This window comes from Poromitra crassiceps, assembly GCF_964638095.1.
Source record: "Poromitra crassiceps genome assembly, chromosome: 1".
Lineage (NCBI taxonomy): Eukaryota > Metazoa > Chordata > Actinopteri > Beryciformes > Melamphaidae > Poromitra > Poromitra crassiceps.
The window spans coordinates 69,512,844-69,535,867 of record NC_139623.1 but is presented as its reverse complement, the minus strand read 5'-3'; the positions used below and the strand labels follow the sequence as shown (position 1 = coordinate 69,535,867).

Sequence of the window (23,024 nt, the reverse complement as noted above, 5' to 3'; positions counted from 1 at the left end):
TTTTGTCATCCATACTAATGCAGTTGCACGCACGTGACCACTAGATGGCGTCCCAAGATCAAAAATGGTGCGCAGTGTGTAGTGGACACCAGGTGGCTGGGATTAACAGGCTTTGGAGTCCTAGCTAAACCTGCTGCTGTATGTGTGCGCTCCTGTCCTATACAGCACACTGATCAACAGCTGAGGGTTCAGGCCAGCCACTGACTATGCAGTACAACCGTTTTCCCTTCCTCCACCACCACCCACCATGATCCCCTGCAACGTGAGAGGAATCTCTGTTGGCCAAATCAGAAACCTACACCTAAATATAAACATCCTCCATTTTAACGGCTTCATTCTTTGCTGCAATACCAGACCATAACAGCACAGTATTTTTGTATACGGCACAGTTGTGAAGGCTAATCAGTCTAACCTTCGCCTAGTCTGCCTCTTGTTGATAGCGGTATGTCTGCCTGCCTTAAACCAAGAATGATTTTCAATATGCAGCCCAATGTTTTTCATAAACAATGACAGCAGTGGCCCAACTGAAAAAGTAGACTACACACAACCATGATAGGAAATGCCAAGGTCAATCGGTTCGGGGAAAAGAATCACTCGACTCTTGATTGAGGGAATATTTACCCACTCCATTCAAATGTATTAAACAAAATAAGCGCGATCATGCTGGAGTGTAAGGAAATGATCAGGAATAGCAGCAACAATCCATTTGAGGTTTTTCCTTGCACACAATACAAAACTGATATATAAAAAAAATGTTTATTGACATCAGAAGCAATTTAAATTTCAACAATAAACAAGGCAATTTTTCTTATTTTTGCAATTACAGTGGTACTCAAAGAACAGTAAAACAACTGAGATACACCCATTTTGACAACATGTCATTTAAAATAAAAACACACAGGAAAGGAAAGGAAAAAACACTCTGATCCAACTCAGGAAGGTTTGATGTGCTGTGCACCTCTAGCTAGGGTCAATACTGTAAGCCCGCCCCTTTACACTGTACCAGGCGGGATAGGCCCGCCCCTTTACACTGTACCAGGCGGGATAGTGGTCTAGGATCTACCACTGGAAAAATAAGACTGGCAGAAAGATACAGACACGATACTTTTGTAGTGTTAACTATACAAAAAGGAGGGAAAAAAAACTGTACAGCATAAAAACAACCGATATACACAGCCTTATTATTTATTTATTTTTAACTTTTTCCCCCGGATACTAACTTATTTCCTTTCAGTAAGTGAAGTGTGTACAGGGGGGTTTAACTGCTTTATAAACAAGAACATGAGCACTGTATGTCACTCGCCATCTACTCGTCATCGTCGTCATCATCGTCATCCTCCTCGTCGTCATCTTCGTCGTCGTCGTCGTCATCGTCGGCTTTCTTCTCCACCACCTTGGGCGGGGGTTTCGCAGGTGCTGCAGCTACCTTGCCCTTAGCACGATATGCTGCAATGTCCTGTGATTAAAGAATGAAAGAAATTAAATTAAAATGTGATGCTTAGAAAACACTGTTGTCCCGATACTATCATTTCTAATTCCGATACAATACCCAGGAAAATATTGATATTTGATACCATTTTCCATACCACATTTGTATTTATTTTTTTAAAGTTGTCTGAGATCAAACAACACAACAACAGATTTTTGATTGACAAGTGTCAATAGGAATCATTTTGATTCTTTTTTTTTATTGAGGGGAATGAGCTTAGACTGCACAAGCATGTGACACATCATACTGCCTCCTGCCCTCTGCAGCATAGACGGTTAGCAACTAAGCAACAACAACAACAACAACAAAACATCCAGAGAGACAACCTAGTCCCTTAATATCCAACAACGGTAAGCAAACAAGAGAGACGGACGCACGCCCGCTTTTCCATAACGTAGGTCCAATATAACCTGATGCTGCCAGATGGACGGTTTAGCTCCACATTATGTTTCACTAAACCAGTCGATCTGGGAATGCAGTAACCTGACCCGCTGACGGAGGCGGGCACTTTTTCCAAGCTACTTGGCAGGTGATTGGATGACCCATCTGTCTATCACCGCTGGTGCGTGTTAACTTCAACCAATCAGATCGCCATGCCTCTGACGTCACGTTTGCGACCGGAGGAAGGTGCCCGTCTATCATTGATTGAGTCCTCACCGTCCTCATCGTCGTAAAGTCGCCTTCGAAGCATGACGTTCGATTATAACGAACTAGTTGTGTGGCTTAGCCTTTCCAAATGTTGAGGGTCGTTTTTTAGAATTTAATACATAGAACTGGGAACGTTACATTCAATTTCATTCAGACTGCCTGTCACTTCCACGGCGGCAGCCATGTTGACGAGTGAAAAGAACTACAAAGACCATGTACCACTGTACTACTGCCGCTGATTCGTCGAGCCGGCCATGGTTCGACCAATCATCCTAACTGCCTGTGCATGACAAGATGGATTACGTCGAGAGAATCTCTTTTGATCTCGCGAGGTTATCCATCTTGCAAGCAAGGTTAGGTCTAATATAACTTGCCCAAAACTTTGGACTCAACACGGAGATGACCCTTCTCTAGTCATGAGCCTATCATAACACAGCAGATTACCCTTGCTCTAGTCATGAGCCTATCCCAACAGTTTGAGCTTGTTGAAGCAACAGATACCCACCAGTCTAATGATAGGGAAAAATCAGCAGGGCTAGAATTAGTGATTATTATTGACAGAATGATTAAATCAAACATTTCAACATCCAGTTGAGCCTTCTGAACAGACCCAGAAAATGAATCTGAACACGGGAGTCTGGTCAAAAACGTGGTATCTGGCAACCATACGTGATAACGTTAGCTAGGTCTATGTAGTAACTCAACTCAAACAGCCTATGTGCAGGGTACGTTAATGATAAATGTTTAAATAAATGTTTAATGCTTCGGGGATGTTGAAACATGAGCTTTCGCTCTTGAAATTCTTTAGACTGGTGTGTCGGTTGTTAAGGTGCTTCGCCATGTTTGACGTGTTACCCCGCTTCATAGAGAGCCGCAGGAATGAGTCCGGAAAACATGGATGCTAACACTTCCTGGTTCTTCACTGTTTCTGCCTATGGGATTTTTGAATGGGTTTTTTGGCGCGATGCTTCAAATAAGGTCTGTGCGAGCCCTAGAAGTAAAACGCTCATGCTAAGCTATTCCAGAACTACACACACTGACACAGTGTCGCATAGGCTTCCACGTCACATCACCACAGCCAAATTCAACCTGTCTGGTGTGTTGTTGATGTGTGCGCTGCTTTGCACTGATTACCCCGGGCTGAACCAGGTGAGGGAAAGAGAATTTCCGTGTTCGTCCTTTGAAGTGATGACGGTATTGACGTATAATATCCCCGTTGACTCAACAGTGTAGTCTCATTTAGCCGTTTGCTAGCTAGCCGCCCTTTTAACGGCACGTGAAAGCTTCTAAACTCATATAAGGTCTGTGGTTAACGCAAGCTTATTCAAACGCGAACCAGTGTTCAACGGGATCATCTTCACACATGAGGACCACTTTTATGAGTTTAGAAGCTTTCACGTGCCGTTAAAAGGGCGGCTAGCTAGCAAACGGCTAAATGAGACTACACTGTTGAGTCAACGGGGATATTATACGTCAATACCGTCATCACTTCAAAGGACGAACACGGAAATTCTCTTTCCCTCACCTGGTTCAGCCCGGGGTAATCAGTGCAAAGCAGCGCACACATCAACAACACACCAGACAGGTTGAATTTGGCTGTGGTGATGTGACGTGGAAGCCTATGCGACACTGTGTCAGTGTGTGTAGTTCTGGAATAGCTTAGCATGAGCGTTTTACTTCTAGGGCTCGCACAGACCTTATTTGAAGCATTGCGCCAAAAACCCATTCAAAAATCCCATAGGCAAGTACCGGTTGAGCATCTTCAATATAAGAGAACAGGTCATGGTTTTTCTTTACCTTCTCATATTTCTCTTTCAGTTTAGCGGCCTTCTTCTCAAAGGGCACCTTGTCCTCTGCCGCGGTGCCGTTCCACATCTCGCCCAGCTTCTTGGCAACATCTCCAATGGTCAAGCCAGGGGTCTCACCTTTGACCTTCGGGCGGTACTCTGCGCAGAAAATGAAGAAGGCAGATCTGGAAAAAAGTAAGAGGGTGGGGGGGGTAGAGAATTAGCTTGTCATTTATGCAACATGACATATTTCATACTGCTTTATGATTCAGATGTTGAGTGAGGACTCACGGAGGTCTCTTGGGGGCATTGGGGTCCTTGAACCTCTTCTTCTTGTCTCCCTTGGGTGGAATATAGGTCTTCATCTCCCTCTCATAGCGAACTTTGTCCTGCTTAGCCAAGTCCTCAAACTTGCCCTTCTCCTTACCAGACATAGTCTGAAAACAGACAGAACAACAAACTTAGCAATTTGTACCTTTGGTGGCAACACAGTTTCTCCTGAGTGAGGCATTTGTATTGAAGTTTTCATTGATTTCATTGAGGGTCTAAGGTTGGGGGTTTGGTTTTCATTTAGCATTTCATAATATGGGAGTTTGAGATTGTTACCGCTATACACAGGGATGCAAGCTTATAGAGAGTGAAAAAGGTTGAGTGACAGATACGGAGCAGACACAAAACCAGTCAAAATCTTTCAGTTAAGGGTCGTATTTTGGGTCAAAAAGGTGAATGTCACCTAAAAGGTGAGTAGTTTGCACCATGTATACAGATAAATTTGACTAATACCACGTATCGGAGTCATCTTCATTTATGCGAATTAGTGATTTTAGATGTATGCCTTCATTTATGCCAACTAGTGCTAAGTTTACTTAACATTAATGCTACACAATTACATTATTCACTTCCTATTCCCGAGGGACTGAATGTAAGAGACAAACTAAAAAGTGATTGGATCTCCATCTTTTTCCTACCTTCCACCGCTCAGAGCACTTCTTGGAAAACTCTGCAAAGTTAACCGAAGCATCGGGGTGTTTCTTCTTGTGCTCCCCCCGACAGGTCTGCACAAAATAGGCATAAGAGGACATCTTCCCCCTCGGCTTGGTCGGATCTTTCCCCATCTTGATGGCAGTATCTTAAAAACAAACAAAACAATGTTAGTTCAATTAAGGGTTCGTTAATTACATTAGCATTCTACATGATCAAAATGACTTTACTGTTAAGTTAGGTCTTCAGTTCTGTGGGACTGGAGAGTAGGTGTGTGTGTGTGTGTGGGGGGCAAATGTACACTTAAAATACATCAACATAATTATAGTTGTCAAGCTCACCCATTTACTGTAAATGAAATAAAAACGGTGGGTGTATTTTCAGAATTTATTTCCTTAAAAGACAATATGATCCCTGTATATCTTAAATTATTCTAATGCCATTATGTAGGCTACTACAAATGTAAGTCAATTATATTTCTATTTATGTCAATGAAGGGTGGGCAGATTGAGTTTAGTGTTTTAATCTCTGCCCATGTATCATCCCCTTATTAGTATGAGCATGTCATGAATTCTCTCCATTGACTACCAATGGCACTGATCCACCCTCCCTGGCTGCTGTCAAAACTACAATAAGTCATGAATCTGTAAATGCAGCCCACTATAAACACTCTGGTAGGCAACGATATGATGAAAAATTATGTCAATTTATTTATACTCATCAACATAATGTGTCTTGTGTGGCATTTACATAAAACTCAGTAGTCAATCCCAATGATAACGTTTGAACAGGCTAAAACCGTCACTTAAATATGGAAGTCATAATTATGATATTATAGCGACCGGATCCGGTCCGCATCTCTTTCAAAAGAAACTTCTACAGTTTCAAAAGTTCAAGAGCAGAAACCTTCGCCCTCTGTGGGACAACAACGCTGGACTTTGTAAAAAAAAAAAAAAAAAAAAAAAAAAAAAAAAAAAAAAAGTCTTCGCAACAACAGAAATCCCCCGAAACATTAACTGCAACAACAAATAATAAACCATCCTCCTACCACGAATTCCCCATCGCTGTTCATGTTTTCGTATACGAATAGATTACACACACAAAACCACACAAATCAGTGATAAATGTGTTTATTTGGGGAGGGGGGGGCACTTCAAACTGGCATTTCGTGTAATAAAACCTTCATATCATCTATATATACTTCCTTTTCATTCATGTCAGGAACAACTCCGCGTGATTTGTGAAAACCATCACAATCGCGAACATTTTCTATACATTTTCCCTATTCACGTTAAAATGCTACTGTAACTCCAAGCCTGTCTGTGTGGACCGAAGTGGCAGTAATGGCGCATAGGCTTCTCGTAGAGGAAAAAGGAGGTCAACAACGACGGGCGATATCTTCTTCCATTTTGTGAGAAAGCCTTCTTCATGAAAGAAAGTGCCCCTCAAATGTCTCCTCCCGCCTCCCAGTTCGCTTTGTGACACGGCAAATACACCTAGGAAGCCGGCGATCTGGACAAAATATCCCCCCCGATTGGTTTCTATTGCACTAGCCGCCTTGTATAGTAATACATTGGGTCAGTGCTGTGTCTATGAAGCGGGCTGTACTACTGCCTTCGTTCCTATGAGCTCCTAATGGCCGCTTGTCTTCATCCACTAACATGGAGAATATGGCTCCTTCTCTTTGTGTCAGCGCACTGCATGCAATAGAGGGCAGAGCGACCGCGGCGACCGCCTCGTTTCAAACCGCGATTTAAACACTTTCAAATCATCGGAAAAATACCGCGAAGGCGTCGTTGGAAACGCGAAAGATTGAATTTGCTTTCGCCGCTGTTACATTTTAGAGTTGCACGTTTGTTTCGCAAGAAAACATGGTTAGAAAAAGTTGAAGTGAACTGCGCCTCTTATGGCTGCCTCGTTTCCAATGCGAATACAGTCAGCCATTACAGTAAAGCGGAGATCCTGAGCTCATATTTTCACCATTTTACAAGGCGCGTTGTGAGGAAATAAATACACGACTGCACGTATTTTGAGACAGTTTTTCTTTTTCAGTGGTTTTTCTATAATTGCATATTTGTATCGAAATTCCCCCATGCTTCCAGCTTCACATGACAAGACATTCAGGCTCGCAATGCACTGCAATGGCTAGCTAACAGTCTCCTACCATTGTCGCTCATGTTAACCGTGTTGAACGCTGCTGTACCCAGTTGTCCGCTAACGTTAGACATTCCTTATTATTTTACACGATTTCTACAGTTTGATTATTCGTAATTCTGCACAAATGGCATGGTTGTAATATACAAAATTATTCATATTGAACGATTTCAATGGTTTTCGTCGATTTGAATCGGAGTTAATATTTTTTTCCTCCTTTTAGCGGTCTGGTCCACACTCCCAGGGCAAGAGTAATGTAACATTACCTGGTTAGCGGCAGCTCATTTTTGGTCTTTTCGGACGTTAGTACACGATGGATTTAGGGGAAACTGAAAAGGGTTTCACTTGCGACCATAGCCGACATGTTAGCCAAGATATATATGCATGTTACCGTCATTTTCATCCATAAGCGACACTTCAAATGTTCATGTGTGTGATACTTACCTATAGGGTCTATCGCTGGATCTCAACGCTCTGCAATGGCTGTATGAGGGGAACACTAGGCGGATACGCAGTCTTCAGTCATCCTCCACTCTCTAACATTGCTCTCGGCGGGGCTCGCGCACTATTGGCTGGCGCCCCGTCTAACGACCCTCTGATTGGACAGTGGCTTTTCATTGTCCTAATATAAAACGAAGTCCCATTGGCCGCCTTTTGTGAAACGTCACCGAACTTTGGGGAGGCGCGTGGATACAAACATCTTTCTGCTCGTGCACGCTGCTGGAGCTAGTAGAGTAGTAGTGTGCTGTGTTTTGCCATAGTATTGAATTGACTGTTGAGCACAGTAGTAGGCAAGTGAAATGAATGTGACGTTGAGGAGCGCCTGTGTAGGCAGTGAACAACAATGTGTTAGTGGCTGATTCAGCAATCAGCACTAATATATTGTCCATTCCCCCAATCAACGTTACCTTGTTTACGACATGAGTCCATATATGAACGCCCCCTCCTCATCATGTGTTATTCACGACTTGGTAAAGTGGAATATTTCTGAAAGCAACTGGTTCACGAGGTCGTGTTCACAAGTTCACGACTTCCATTTGATGGGAGTATTAATATGCATTTGAAAACATCTACATGATGACAACGTTGCGTTTTCAAATGTAATACCATGAGCAGTGGTTAGTTAGCTACTGAATCCCATTTTATATGACATTTTAAAGGATTTGGCAATCAGGTAGATCCAGAACATAATTAGCCTAGTCATGGGTGTATGTGTTGTCCTTTTTCTTTTTCTTTTAATCAGCGTATGCCTTGTTGTAATAAGAAAAACACATTACGTTAAGAGGCTAACCTCTTAGCACTGCAGTCATTATTCAGAACTGTGGCTCTGGACTTCATCTTTGTCTTGTCTCAACCAACCTATCCAGACAAATGCTATATAGCTATACTGCAGTCCCAGCTTCAGATCTTGCTAAATTCATTTTATAAACTAGACTAAGTCTCAATATCGATCATTGTTATTGTTATTTTCTCATTGGCTGGCTGATGTAATCATTTTGGCCATTAGAGAGATGATAATGATGATAGAGCACTCATCCTCAATTAAAACCATGGATTGTATAATAGATGGATAAAGTCAGCGTGACGTCACCCATTGGGTTTTGATAGCAGAAAATGAGGCTTGAATCTCCCGCTTCCTGCTCATCGTTGATTGGTTGAATGGATTAACTTTACACGGAAGTACGGGGAGAGAGGGCTGTTAAAACACTAGTAGAAGAAGAAGAAGGAGGAGGGGGCGGCTGCCCCTAGCGGCTGCCGGGGGAGTTTCCGAATTTGTCTCACAGGCTTGAACGACTGCCAACTTGTTGTTCGCTTCTGTTTGCTAGCTTGCTCGCTGGCTGGCTGGTTGCAGTTGTGAAATGGTCCAGGACAACAAATATAATAACTTTTAGTCCGAAGGTATGGGCGAGTAGGAGTCCAGCCAGCCGACCACCGTCTTGTCCGGGGCCTGGCCAAGAGACCATGGTGTGGTGTGATCCTGGTGCATTGTGCCTGAGTAGCTGGTGTGAGTCTCCAGCCTGCTAGCTGCTGCTAAGCCTCCACAAGGTAAACTGCTATTATACTTATCTCTGGGCAAACTCTAAAATTGATAACTGAGGTGGATTTGGTCGCGCACTTGGTGCTCTGCTATGTTGGACTCATTGGACTGTTTGAGTGATGCTCATGTTTGTAAGCTAACGCTAGCTCGATTAGCATCGTGTGCTAACGTGTGAGCACCGTTATAGCCTACTTTAACTGAAATTTGGTGGCGTTATGTTATAGTAATTAATATAACACGGTGTCGTTTGTTTCTTCAAGGGATGGCCGTCGGAGTACCATGGTGGAGCAGGAACAGCACAACAGAACAGAGGCACATTGTCCCTTGGTCAAATTATTTGTGAAAATGAATGCTACGTTTTGATTCCCATGTGCATATTACTGTGAGAATATTGCTGATCATCAGTTGTTCAACCTAAGATATTGCAATAACATAAGCTAAATGCTGACAGATTTGAGACTTTTGATAGATTTACTTTGAGCCATTTGGTATGTATCTGCCAGTGTGTTTTTGTCAATAAACATTGCCAACAAAGAACCTTGTTGTGTAGGCTATGTGCTAAAGTAAATCATGTACCCGAATGTACCCCAAATCTCATAGAACGAGCCCATTATAGTTGTCTGGTCAGAGCAGGCAGGTTGTTAATAAGATGTGATATAAAGATATTTGATGTCGAGTGAACCAGCTTCGACCAAATGACCAGGAAGAAGAATGAAGATGGAGAACCAACCGACTGCTTCAAATCAACGAATGATTTATATTTATTGAAATATGGTTATCTGTAACAATTCGACATAAACAAAGGCTACACCATGCAACATATATTTTGATATCATTCAAACTTAAAGAATGGTTAATTTTCCACCATGGTAGGCTGTACTGCTGTGAAATGGTTACCTATATTTGTATCAAGTGTTGCTTGGTAGATTATCTATATATGCCTAATTTACCAGTAGACATATTCGTGCAAGACCTTAGGCTATGTTGAGTTATATCGATCTGATAAAGTATGTTTTAAAATAAGGATAACAAATTGCTGAGCTTGGCGGATGCCTCAAGACAAGTATGTATCATTTTTAAATGTCCAATACCATACAGAAAAGCAAATTGAACAAACGACCAACAGCATTCAAGTCTGCAAAAACTTGTGATGTTATGTCACGTTAACATATAACCTTATGACGCTTACTGTATAACATGGACAGACCATTTAACGTTAGGCTACTTTACATACCGTTAGATAACGTTAAATGGTCCGCCATGTTATGAGCGTCACGTTACATGTATGCCATCTATACAGTTACGTGTGTCTACTAACATTATTAAAATATCATAAAGTAGCGCTATTTTCTGATAATTTGCTAAAGTATGACTTGCTATCTGCTAGCCATACTAGCCTTGTTTTGCTAGGTTTTCTTATTCATGTACTTTCCGCAGACTAGATGCCTTTGCGGCACATTGCTGCCTCTAACGGGCGGAAGTATTACTGTTTCCCAATATCCGAAGTATATCGCCTATTTTCCTCGAAATGGGGCTATAATTAAAAAAACTGGAGCCTTGAGAGCATGAAAAATACTTGAAATTGTTTTTTCAGACCATAAACTCATTTGTAAAGTGTTTATTTAAGACAGAGACCGAGAGAGAAGTTGGCTCGTTTCACATAGAGTTGAATGGACGTTCAGGGATGATGTTACACAAGCTGCGCCCCCCACTGGCCATTTGAGAGTATGGCAACTTCCGCATTGGCCTCAAAAAGAGACTGGCTGTATTGCCGACTGATTAAAACGCACCTTGGCTGACAGAGAGATCTACGGAATTGTGTTGCTAGGCAACAGTTTGCAACCTAGCTTATTTCCTGTCAGCTATTGTATTAGCAAACACTGCAACAGGAAGTAAGCTGGGGGCAATTTAGAAGTTTGTCAAGTTAAGAATGTTTAGGCTATTGCCAATGTTGTCAAGTTAAAACCGGCTATATAGGTTGACAGCAATTCAATGGATAAAGCCAGAGCCGTATAATAGAAGAGTTCCGACATCTCCATTCACTCCAATGGACCAGTTTTTTTCCAGGAAGTAGAAAGTGGAACTCTTGAGTAAAAAAAGCAGCACTGTCGAGTTGCAGGAGAATAGACAGTGTTGTACTTTGAAAGGGTTTTTCATCCCTTGAAATGAATCAAATTGTACATTATCGGCTTTATTTTAGCATGCAAAAGTAGCGCGAGACCCATTCCTGGCTGTTCATTGGCTAATGAATCTCGCATTTTGGTCCTCCGCTGACGCCACTCTCTCTCTAGAGGACACTAGATAAAGCCAAAGACATAGATATGGAGTCAACATTGGGGTGGGAGGGTGGCAAATTTGCTGTTGGTCCCGGATCAGGGTTCCCCCACCGCCCCCTGCATCATCATGCTCTCTCTCTCTCTCTCTCTCTCTCTCTCTCTCTAGACCCCTTATACAGCTGTCAACATCGTGTAGGCAAAAAGCCGTGAGCCCAGCATTGACAGACACAGAGAGCTGTGTAAAAGCCCCGCTGTCAGGACTGCTCTGTGCCCATCTGCGACACACAGTTAGATTTTAGTTTTAAAATGCAGTTCTCGGCTTACTACCACAGCTTATCGCCTAGTGATAAGCAATGTTATGCATCGAAATTAACGTTGGTTAATGGGATATGTCTTACAGACCCATACGCACTGGCGCTGTCAATTGGCCAAGCCTAGTGGCCAGCAATACATATCGTGCATTCCTTTATAACTGGGGATAGCGTAGATAATTATTCTGTAACTTGCAAAGATATATTGTTATGTTGATAATGCACACAACTCAATAATGACATTATGTAACGTTACTTGGTCGTTAACTAACCGAGCGATGTGGCTGAGCAGCCTACAGCTTCAGGCAGCTTATCTGATTATGAAGAGCACTACAAAGTCGGGCATTTTTAATGATGTCCTCGTTCCAATCAGTTCAACTCAATAATGACATTATTTAACGTTACTTGGTTGTTAACTAACCGAGTGATGTGGCTGTTACTAGCAGCCTACAGCTACAGCTTACCTGATATGAAATGAGCGGGCATTTTTAACGATTTCCTCTTTCGGCTTGCAACCAAAGACACCTACGGTTAGCATTAAAAGCAGTATGAGTTGACGGGATTCGGTAAAACTTTAGTCCTTGCTTTGTTGATAGTGTAACAGACTGTTCAGTGTTGTGTTGTGTTCTATTGCGTGTGTGCGAGGCTGTGTAGAACAGGATATGTGGGGAGAAGCTTGTTATAACGTTACAGCCTGGCTCTATCGTTTATTATTTTATAAACCAAGTGTGAATAGGCGGACCTGAATACTCTGCTACAATAGCTTTCCGATTCTGGCATTCCAGTGTGAGGAATAAACGAGATATCAGTTGGGTGAGTTACCCGTTGCCCCTAACCTCGTCCAAGTATGCCATAAATGGGTCCCAGGTGGTAGAAAACTTCCTAAGTGAATTTGGTCCTCAGGAACCTGAGTCTCTCCATACGTATAACAGAAACCATGTCTGACAGCCATAGCTGAAAAGAAGGTGGGGAGGGGGACTTCCACTCCCTTAGGATGAGTCTCTTGACGACGGTCGTCCCCTGCGTCAGAGACTGCTGCACAGCAGCAGGAAGGAGCAGAGAAGATTCAGAGCAGCCGAAGATGGCAAGTTCCGCCTCCGGCTGAAGGGTTACTTTATAGGCCTTGGAGTACCAATCAAATATTTTGGACCAAAATGTAGATAATAAAGGGCAAGACCAAAAGGCATGGGACAATGTACCCTCTGACACCTATCACAAAGTGGTGAGACCGAGGGATAAATCTTGTGCAACTAGACTTGGAATAATGAAGACGGTGAGTGACTTTAAATTGGATCAGCTGGTGTCTGCTGTTGATTGAGCAGAGTTGGACCACAGATAGACTCCTGTGTCCTGTCCCATATAAATTCTGATAAATCAACACCAAGTTCCTCCTGCCACGCCTCTCTTATCCTCTCAGTAGGGGCTCTGGTGCAGCCATCAAATACACACACAAATCTAGAAATAAGATGCCTGGAGTCGGGGGGGCTTAACAAAACATCAAAAAAGGCATGTTCATTTGGGATTACTTCAAAGTCATGAATCTTGGATCGAACATGAGCTCTAACTTGTAGGTATGTAAGCCAATGTGTGTTGGGGAAATCAAATTTCCTCCTCAGAAGATCAAAGGACGCAAAATGGCCGTCTATGTATAGGTCTCTGAAGAAAACCAGCCCCTTCTCACTCCAGGCATGGCAGTTTCTGTCTGACCGTGAGGACAAAAAACTGTGATAAAAAAAAATTGGCGTATGAACAGATACATCAGGTATATTCATAACTCTCCGAACCTGGCCTAGGATTCTGACTGAGTTTTTTACAACAAAGCTTAAATTTGTTAGAGCCCCGGGCCTTTCTAGCTTAGAAAACAGCAAGGCTGACAAGGAAGAATCTGCAGCAGAGCTGGCCTCCATCCTCAGCCACCAGGGCCCCAGGAGCCAGATTAACAGAAGTCGCCTGCCGCCAAAACATCAGAGCCCTAACATTAGCAGCTGAATAATGGCAATGATTATTTAGTGATTCTTGGGTCAAAACATGTCCTATACAGAAAAAAGTGTTCACCCAGGTGGACGGGCGGGCAGTGTCTGTCTGTGAGTCACGATTTGCGTCACATTTTCTGTCACTTTTCCTGACTGGCCCGGCCGACCGATACTGCGCCACCCACACGCCCCCCCTCCACACACACACCCACCCACACAGACATCACACCCACAGACACCCCCACCCCTCGATACTGATACCGATACCCATATCGATACCGATACTGTGATATGGACATGGATATTGATACCGGACACCCCCCACCCACACAGCCCCCACCCCCACAGACATTCCCCCCTCCAAAAGGCATCCCCCCACGGTATCGATACCGGTATCTTTACCAATATCAATACCGATACCAATATCAATACCGATAATGCGATATCAATATTGATACCTATACTGCGATATCAATATTGATACCTATACTGCGATATCAATATTGATACCGATAGTGGGTATCGATATCAATATCAATACCGATATCGGTATGGGCGTCGATACCGCTACCGGGATCGATAGCCGATACCGCCGCCGACCGATACTGCCGCAGAGCATTTCTATTTCCTGTGTTGCAACTAATATAGAAACAAAGAAAAATGGCTGACACAGAGTTGATCCCTATCCCTCAATTAATAAGACTGGGAAGACTCAACTGATTCCAAATGCCGATCACAACCCAGCCTCAAGCCACATGTCTGCCAATCACAAGCCAGACTCAAGCCACATGTCTGCCAATCACAAGCCAGACTCAAGCCACATGTCTGCCCAATCACAACCCAGACTCAAGCCACATGTCTGCCAATCACAAGCCAGACTCAAGCCACATGTCTGCCCAATCACAACCCAGACTCAAGCCACATGTCTGCCAATCACAAGCCAGACTCAAGCCACATGTCTTCCCAATCACAACCCAGACTCAAGCCACATGTCTGCCCAATCAACCCAGACTCAAGCCACATGTCTGCCAATCACAAGCCAGACTCAAGCCACATGTCTGCCAATCACAACCCAGCCTCAAGCCACATGTCTGCCAATCACAAGCCAGACTCAAGCCACATGTCTGCCCAATCACAAGCCAGACTCAAGCCAAATGTCTGCCCAATCACAAGCCAGACTCAAGCCACATGTCTGCCAATCACAAGCCAGACTCAAGCCACATGTCTGCCCAATCACAAGCCAGACTCAAGCCACATGTCTGCCAATCACAACCCAGACTCAAGCCACATGTCTGCCAATCACAAGCCAGACTCAAGCCACATGTCTGCCCAATCACAAGCCAGACTCAAGCCACATGTCTGCCAATCACAAGCCAGACTCAAGCCACATGTCTGCCCAATCACAACCCAGCCTCAAGCCACATGTCTGCCCAATCACAACCCAGACTCAAGCCACATGTCTGCCAATCACAAGCCAGACTCAAGCCACATGTCTGCCAATCACAACCCAGCCTCAAGCCACATGTCTGCCAATCACAAGCCAGACTCAAGCCACATGTCTGCCCAATCACAAGCCAGACTCAAGCCACATGTCTGCCCAATCACAAGCCAGACTCAAGCCACATGTCTGCCAATCACAAGCCAGACTCAAGCCACATGTCTGCCCAATCACAAGCCAGACTCAAGCCACATGTCTGCCAATCACAACCCAGACTCAAGCCACATGTCTGCCAATCACAAGCCAGACTCAAGCCACATGTCTGCCCAATCACAAGCCAGACTCAAGCCACATGTCTGCCAATCACAAGCCAGACTCAAGCCACATGTCTGCCCAATCACAACCCAGCCTCAAGCCACATGTCTGCCAATCACAAGCCAGACTCAAGCCACATGTCTGCCCAATCACAAGCCAGACTCAAGCCACATGTCTGCCCAATCACAAGCCAGACTCAAGCCACATGTCTGCCAATCACAAGCCAGACTCAAGCCACATGTCTGCCCAATCACAAGCCAGACTCAAGCCACATGTCTGCCAATCACAACCCAGACTCAAGCCACATGTCTGCCAATCACAAGCCAGACTCAAGCCACATGTCTGCCCATTCACAAGCCAGACTCAAGCCACATGTCTGCCCAATCACAAGCCAGACTCAAGCCACATGTCTGCCAATCACAAGCCAGACTCAAGCCACATGTCTGCCCAATCACAAGCCAGACTCAAGCCACATGTCTGCCTGTGATGCTGTGGCTCATCTTGCATTAGGAGAGGCAATGGCAGAAAGCTATCCTGCACAGCATGTGAGGCTAGAAGGCGAGCAGTTGATGCATTCTAATGAGCGCTCCCTGGGAAGAAATATGCAAATTCATTTTGTCATCAAGAGGAAAATAGAGGACAGGACAGCAGCAGATACAGGAGAGGCCTAAAGGGGGAATTATGCTCACCCTGCCGTGAAGGGCGCGTGGGTGGAGCGAGGGGCGGGCGCGTCAAATGACGTAAATTTGTTGGGCGTGGTTATTCGCTAGCTCCGTCGGGCACTCGCGCGGTGCAACATTTTTTTCCTCACAGCGCGAGCAGCACACGGCTTCTCTCCAAACATGTCCGCTTTCGAGCCACTGAACCCTGAACACTGAGCTGTGTTTTCGCCACATTTCTTGACCCATGTGGTAGGCTATAAACTTAGATTTGCAACTGTTCGTTTTTAGTCATTTCACCAAGTAAATGTGTTGTGTTGAGAGCATTATTGAGAGAGATTAAAAGCAGCACAGAGTAGTAGGCTATCAGGGCTGAGAAGTAAAAACGGCTTTCAGTAAAAACAAGTTTGGTGAGTCCTTCATGTGCTGATGTGCGGTCGTTTGAGAGTGAAAGCGCACTCAGTACTGCACAGAGTTTCATTGCGACTTTTCACGGGCTGTTCTCTCCATTGTACAATACATGCTGATCACTTTCTGAGTATAATGGCATCACCCCCAGCGCGAGGTCTACACGGTGACTCACGGAGACTCGCGGGGCCCCACCCCCACGGAGCTTTGCTCGAGTATAAGAGCACCTTAAGGGAGCTACTCTACTACTCTCACATCTTCTATGCCTCTCGTCAGGGCCTTTTTAGCTGCCATATCAGCTATCTTATTAAGAAACCCCACTGAACTACCAGCCTACTCAATCCTATACAGCAGAACAACAGCTCCACCACAAGATCTGAGCGGGCTCCCAGGTTTCCTCCCCTCAATGCCATCAGGACTGAAACACAATTCTGAACATATGACTGCTTGCCTCGGCTTCACCTCCTCAATCCACTGCAATGCCCATACCATTAGTCAATTAGTGCTGTTGTAAAGACTGAAACTCCTCGGACAGTCGTTCATATTTCATGATTTCCAAATCTGGAATGTAAAATGCAAATTCCGGTTTTGGGGTCTTGGGCCCCATGCATCATCCGTATATAAAAGGGAGCCTTATGTTCAGACCTAACAGTGGGCCAACTTCTTCCGGGGTACACCTAACACTTCCGGTGGTCACGGCGCCAAAATACAAACAACGCCGAAGAAGAGAGTCAGTGCAGCGCTAGCAGTAAACAAAGAACGTAGCCTACTACACTACAAGCAAGCGGAGTATCCACTGTTAGCCGCCAGGTTAGATAACGTTATCGTCGACAATGCCGAGCAGCACGCCATGTTCCGTCAAAGGGTGCTACAATAATTCGATTAAGCGAAAACTGTTTTTAAAGCAAGAATGCGTTGAACATCGCCCGCAGCTGCGGTCTGAGTGTTGTGGAGCCCCATACGACCTGCATGCACCTCCAAAGAGGGAGGAAGCGCTACAGCTCTGGGTGAAGGCTTTAAACAGAAAAACCTGTTAGACCAGACCAAAACAAAAACAGTCAGCATAGCCACACAATTGTTTATTATAGTAAGATAGTAGACTATCAATTGAGCTTTGACTTTCAAATGTGGTAGGATATGATTGACAACAGGAGATGTAACGCTAACTGATTAGTGTAGACAAATACAAAATATATGCTCTTACCTTCCACAAAATGGACGCAGCATGGCTGCAGGACTTCCCCATGCCAGCTATGCAAGAGCACCCTGCTGTCTCTACTGCTCCCAGGCTTGTCACCAGTACCCAGGCTGAGTGTATTGCACTGCTGGACTGGCTGGGCTGAACGTCAGCCTTCAGAAATATCCGGTTGTTTACTTGGTGGAGTACTATGCAGCCCACTTTACCACTGTGAAGGTACTGGTAGGCTTCAGTGCTCTTATAGTTCTTCATAGTGGCACCATCTACTCCAAGGGACAGCACAAAATAATTGAAAATATCCCCGTAGGTGATTTGTGGCCATTTTCTCATGTCATCGTCCCAGTCGCTAATAGTTGACGGGTGCGGTACGCTATCTCCATCCGACTGCAGCAGTGTTGAAGACGTATGCGCCCATATATTAACCACGTTATCCATTTAAGTGCACAACGTTTACCGTTACTATTACTGCTAATACTACTAATACTAATTACTGCTAATACTGCTAATACTACTACTAATTACACTACTACTAACTACTGCTAGCCGTAAGCTTCTTCTTCTTCTTATTATTGCACTCCCTTCCTCACTCCGCCAAGCGGCGCTGCTGAGTTTAGATGATATTGGCGCTGCCGGCGTTTTTTTTTTTTTTTTTTGGCCGGAAGTCGTAGGACAGCCACAGTACCGGGTCAAATGGGCGTGGCTACATAAGGTGAATACAGTGATGTCATAAAAAAAAACTCGTAACGGACAAGCCCGTCTTTTATTGTCACACGAACACCACAATACATGCATGCGGCCACAACACACTCATGCTGACGGTGGCCGGTGAAAAGTGTCCTCTGCATTTAACCCATCCAGGCATGTCCTTTCCTCCGAGGGGCAGGCCAGGAGCAGTGGTCGCTTTCTCGTACAGCGCCCGGGGACCAACTTCGGATGTTGTCGTCACTGGTCGGATGACGATGACGATCTGATCTTCTGCATGTTTTTAGTGGGGGGTTATATACGGAGGAACCCCCTGGGGGGTACGGGGAGAACATGCAAACTCCACACAGAGAGAAATTCACACACATGAGTCTATAGTCACACACATTAAATCCATTATAGGTCTGCTGCCCCCTTACTTAACATCCTACTTATCTCGTAATCAGTCCAGTTATAGCCTACGGTCCCAGGACTTCATCACTTTCTCCATCCCCTCATATCAGTCCGTACTGAGCACGGAAAAAAGGCCTTCTCCTACTCTGCCCCCTCGGCCTGGAACACGCTTCAGCAGAGTCTGAAGCTGTCCAGCTTGATTCCCCTTGCGAGTTTTAAATTATTGTTAAGAGATTTAGAGAGAGCTTCTATGGTGTGCTCATGCTGAATCTCTTCCACTTTTAACATGTATTTGTTAAATGTTTTGTTTCTTTTCGTTTTTGTACGGACTGTATTGATTGTTTTTATGTCTTTGTAATTTGTACTTGTCTGAACAGGTCACACTTGAAAATGAGACCTCGGTCTCAACGTGTTTTTACCTGTTTAAATAAAGGTTAAATAAAAAATAAAAAAATATAGTTCAGTGATGATGTCACTGATGACATCACTGATGATGTCTGTGATGACATCAGTGATGATGACATCAGTGATGTCATACATAGGCATTGTGACATCACTGATGATGTCATCAGTGACACACACACACACACACACACATGAGAGAGACTGAGGGAGAGGGAGAGAGAGACTGAGGGAGAGGGAGAGAGACTGAGGGAGAGGGAGAGAGAGGTGAGGGAGAGAGAGGCGAGAGAGACTGAGGGGGAGAGAGACTGAGGGAAAGAGAGAGGGAGACATTACGCATGCGCCAATAGGGCAGGCAAGGCCACGCAGTAGCCGAGCTGCGGGCAAGGCCACGCAGTAGCCGAGCTGCGTATGCGAGCTGCAGGGCAGGTGAGGCTGCGAGCCCGCATAGCGGGCGAGCCTACGAATCGAGCGCGCGTAGTGTGCGAGATGCCTAGTCTTTATAAATTTGGAGATAATGTTCGCAGTTGTTCTTTAGCCTTCCCCCACTATGTCAATGTCACTATAAATAGCATATCATGTTTTCTTATTGTTTCTAAGACAATGAGATCTATTTCTGGCATGGGTCAAATTCATGGTGGTACAACTGGCCAGTGGATGATAGGGGCCACCCCTACCTCTTCCATCTCTTTATTAACCCTGAAAATTAAAAACTCATTCTTTGCTCTTACTTCCCCCAATTCCCACACATCTTCTAGAACTCATTGTACTGGGTTCTCCACTTAGGTTACTTATCCAGTTTTGTTCGCTGGATTCCCAGTGGAGTTTCTCCCATTTCTACCAGTAAAGCTGGAATTGGGGTGGTACAGAAGACCCCACAACATAATCTGTGTCTTTGCCTGCACTACATTCCATTTCTTGAGGGACGATTTTGCTGTTCCATAACATAAACAACCATCGTCTAATCTTGATGTTATCATTGCTCTGTAAATCATTAGTTGTTTATCCTGGCCAGCACCATCAGAAATCATATGCATTTTCATGTTAAAATAACACTTTCATTTATCATATACCAAATCAAAAGTTTTTGAAGTCAAATTCCTTCTCAGTTAGTATTGTCTAGCCCTGCCTGAAAGAATATATCCATCGTTGAGTGTTTTTCTGGGGGTATGGAATCCATATTACCCTCTAAAGGCAATATGGATATGAGCAAAATACAGCACCATATTCAATCGCACTTACAAACTTTGATTGCTGTTTCCATGAGTTTCCCTCAACACCAGATGGTTACAAACAGCAAGCACATGAGATATTGTCAGCATCTCAAACATGGGTCTCATGGTTGGGGAGTTCATTGTTCCTGATGGGGGAGGAGGAGCAAAATATCTTTTGATCAGATTTTAGGTTTTTTTGCATATCATAGCGGACTGGAGTATTGGCTTTGGTGGAGTTCTGCAGTGTCCGAGTGTACTTTTAATATATTTTAAGCTGATTTCCCATTCTAAATAATGGCATGCTGTTTACGCAATCTTTTTTATTTCACTTACCTGCAGGCCCCCCTTAAAAAAAAATCACAACAGCCCCCTTATGGACCTTTTAGAGTGCAAGTTTTGGACCTCAAGACTTGCACTCTATGTTGACGATGTTTGAGCCAAATCAGAAGAAATTCCATCAAGCCGTTCTTGAGATATCGCGTTAATGAACTTGGAAATGGCGTTCGAGAGGTCACAGTGACCTTGACCTTGACCTTTGACCTTTGACCACCAAAATCTAATCAGTCCATGCTTGAGTCCAAGTCGATGTTTGAGGCAAATTTGATGAAATTCCGTCAAGGCATTCCTGAGATATCGCGTTAACAACCTTGAAAATGGCGTTCAAGAGGTCACAGTGACCTTGGCCTTTGACCTTTGACCACCAAAATCTAATCAGATCATCCTTGAGTCTAAGTCGATGTTTGAGGCAAATTTGATTAAATTCCGTCAAGGCGTTCCTCAGATATCGTGTTAACGAACATCGGACGTACGTACGTACTTACGGACGGACGGACAACCCGGATCCATAATGTCCATCCATAATCCATAATAATAAAAACATAAAAAGTGAAATTTTTTGACTCCCAGACATTTGCATAAAATCATGAATTCTGTGATGTTAGGCATTCATCCTGGACTTAAAGGATGGGTTTTCCGTGGGGAATATGAATATATATTAAATCTCACGCCCCTAAGGTTTTCGAATCCGTTTAAATTTTTGAAATTGGTTATTAACTGCCATGCCTATCAAGCATCTATCACATTATTTCCATGTCGCTCTGACGCAAAACGCGTCAGAGCGACAATCCCCGCCTTGCGGAAGTCGTGCACCTATGAACTACAACTGTTGTGAGCCATGGTCCCGCCTCTAGAGGTCCTCCACGCCCCTTCAGAGGTCTGAAGAAAAACAAAAAGGCAGCCATCTTTTTCAACCGCGTAGCCTCCTGTAGCTAATATTAGCTTTCCATAGTTCCTTGCAAACTAACCCGATCTCGGGAACGGAAGCACGTACCGACACGGGACTGGCGGCATTGGAAAGCTCGTCAAATTTTACATCTAGTAGTAGGTGGGTTGAATTAACGAAATCAACGCTGAGCAATGTACCCGTTTTTACACATTTTTACAGAAAATAGTTACAACATCAGATGCGCGTAACTCCTACGAAAATGCCTTAAAATGCATGAATTTTTTTTTATGAAGACATCTCCCGACATATATACTTCAGTTTAAATTTGGTGCAATTTGGAGGCAATTTTATTTTCGATTTATTTCTTCTTCTCTCCATTTATTATTGTCGAAGCCTTCTTCTTCTTCTTCTTCTTTGAGTTTTATGGCGGTTGGCAAACATATATGTGCATTACCGCCACCTACTGGAGTTTGATATCAGCCAAATGGCTGAGGGGTAGGCATGGGTCGATTTCCGGTTTTACCGGTTCGGTTCGGTATACGAGCCCAAACCGGTTTGATCAGGTGCGAACCGAAAAAACCTAAAAAAAAAAAAAAAAAAAAAAATAGTTTTTTTTAGTTTTTTTTGCCAGTCCATTCTGATTGCACTATTGTTCGTATTAGCCTCTTCTCAAGTTGCACTAGTAGGCAAAAGTCTTATTTTGTTTATTATGTTGATGTTTGAAGAAAAGTTAAGCTGAATAGTTATGAGAAATAAAAACAGTGTGTTGTTACAGTTAAAAGGTTCTGCTTATTTGTATTCAGTGTTCGTGCTGGTTGGCAGCATACCAGCTTAGAGGTGCATTATCGCCACCAACTGCAGCCGCTTTTATACGTTTTTTTGGGGAATATCGAACCGGTTTCAAAATGTTCAAACCGACCCATGCCTAGGCCCTATATTGTGTGAATTTGTGAGTTTTGAAGTTTATAAGGCAGCTCAGCTGTAAGCCAATCCATTCTGATTGCACTGCTTGTGTTTTTATTAGCCTTTTCTCAAGTTGCACTATAGGCAGAAGTCTTATTTCATTTATTATTTTGATGTTTAGAAGAAAAGTTGAGCTGAATAGTTATGAGAAATAAATACAGGGTGTGTTTGTTACACAGGTGTCCTGCTTCTTTTTATTCAGTATCATTGCTGGTTGACAATACCAGCTTAGAGGTGTATTATCGCTATCAGGTGGACTGAAGTTGCACTACAGACAGTTATGGGCCACACTCGGGAGCCCTGCTTAAAAAAAAAAAAAAAAAAAAAAAAAATTTAATTACAAAAAAAATCGGTATACCGGTTCGATCCGGTTTAGACAGCAATATCGAACCGGTTTTAAAATTTTCAAACCGACCCAGCCCTACTGAGGGGTGGGCATGGAAATGAAGG

At 43.9% G+C, this 23,024-nt stretch overlaps 1 protein-coding gene across 1 annotated transcript; it reads right to left on the bottom strand.

Annotated features, from left to right (window-relative positions):
• Positions 1-737: 737 nt before the first annotated feature.
• On the bottom strand, positions 738-7,600 carry hmgb1a (high mobility group box 1a). The gene is made up of 5 exons (XM_083637541.1): positions 7,504-7,600; positions 4,893-5,053; positions 4,216-4,361; positions 3,935-4,109; positions 738-1,456 (listed from the first exon to the last, which is right to left on the bottom strand). Exons 2-5 carry the CDS (start codon positions 5,037-5,039, stop codon positions 1,307-1,309), a joined length of 618 nt encoding a protein of 205 aa, XP_083493667.1. The 5' UTR covers positions 5,040-5,053; positions 7,504-7,600; the 3' UTR covers positions 738-1,306.
• Between the last annotated feature and the right edge of the window lie 15,424 nt (positions 7,601-23,024).

Excerpts from the sequence above, each read along its gene's own strand:
- hmgb1a (XM_083637541.1), bottom strand. The coding sequence starts at position 5,039 with ATGGGGAAAGATCCGACCAAGCCGAGGGGGAAGATGTCCTCTTATGCC. Across the intron at positions 4,110-4,215 it reads AATGCCCCCAAGAGACCTCC|ATCTGCCTTCTTCATTTTCT; the intron begins GTGAGTCCTCAC and ends ACTTTTTTCCAG. Across the intron at positions 1,457-3,934 it reads TGAAAGAGAAATATGAGAAG|GACATTGCAGCATATCGTGC; the intron begins GTAAAGAAAAAC and ends CTTTAATCACAG.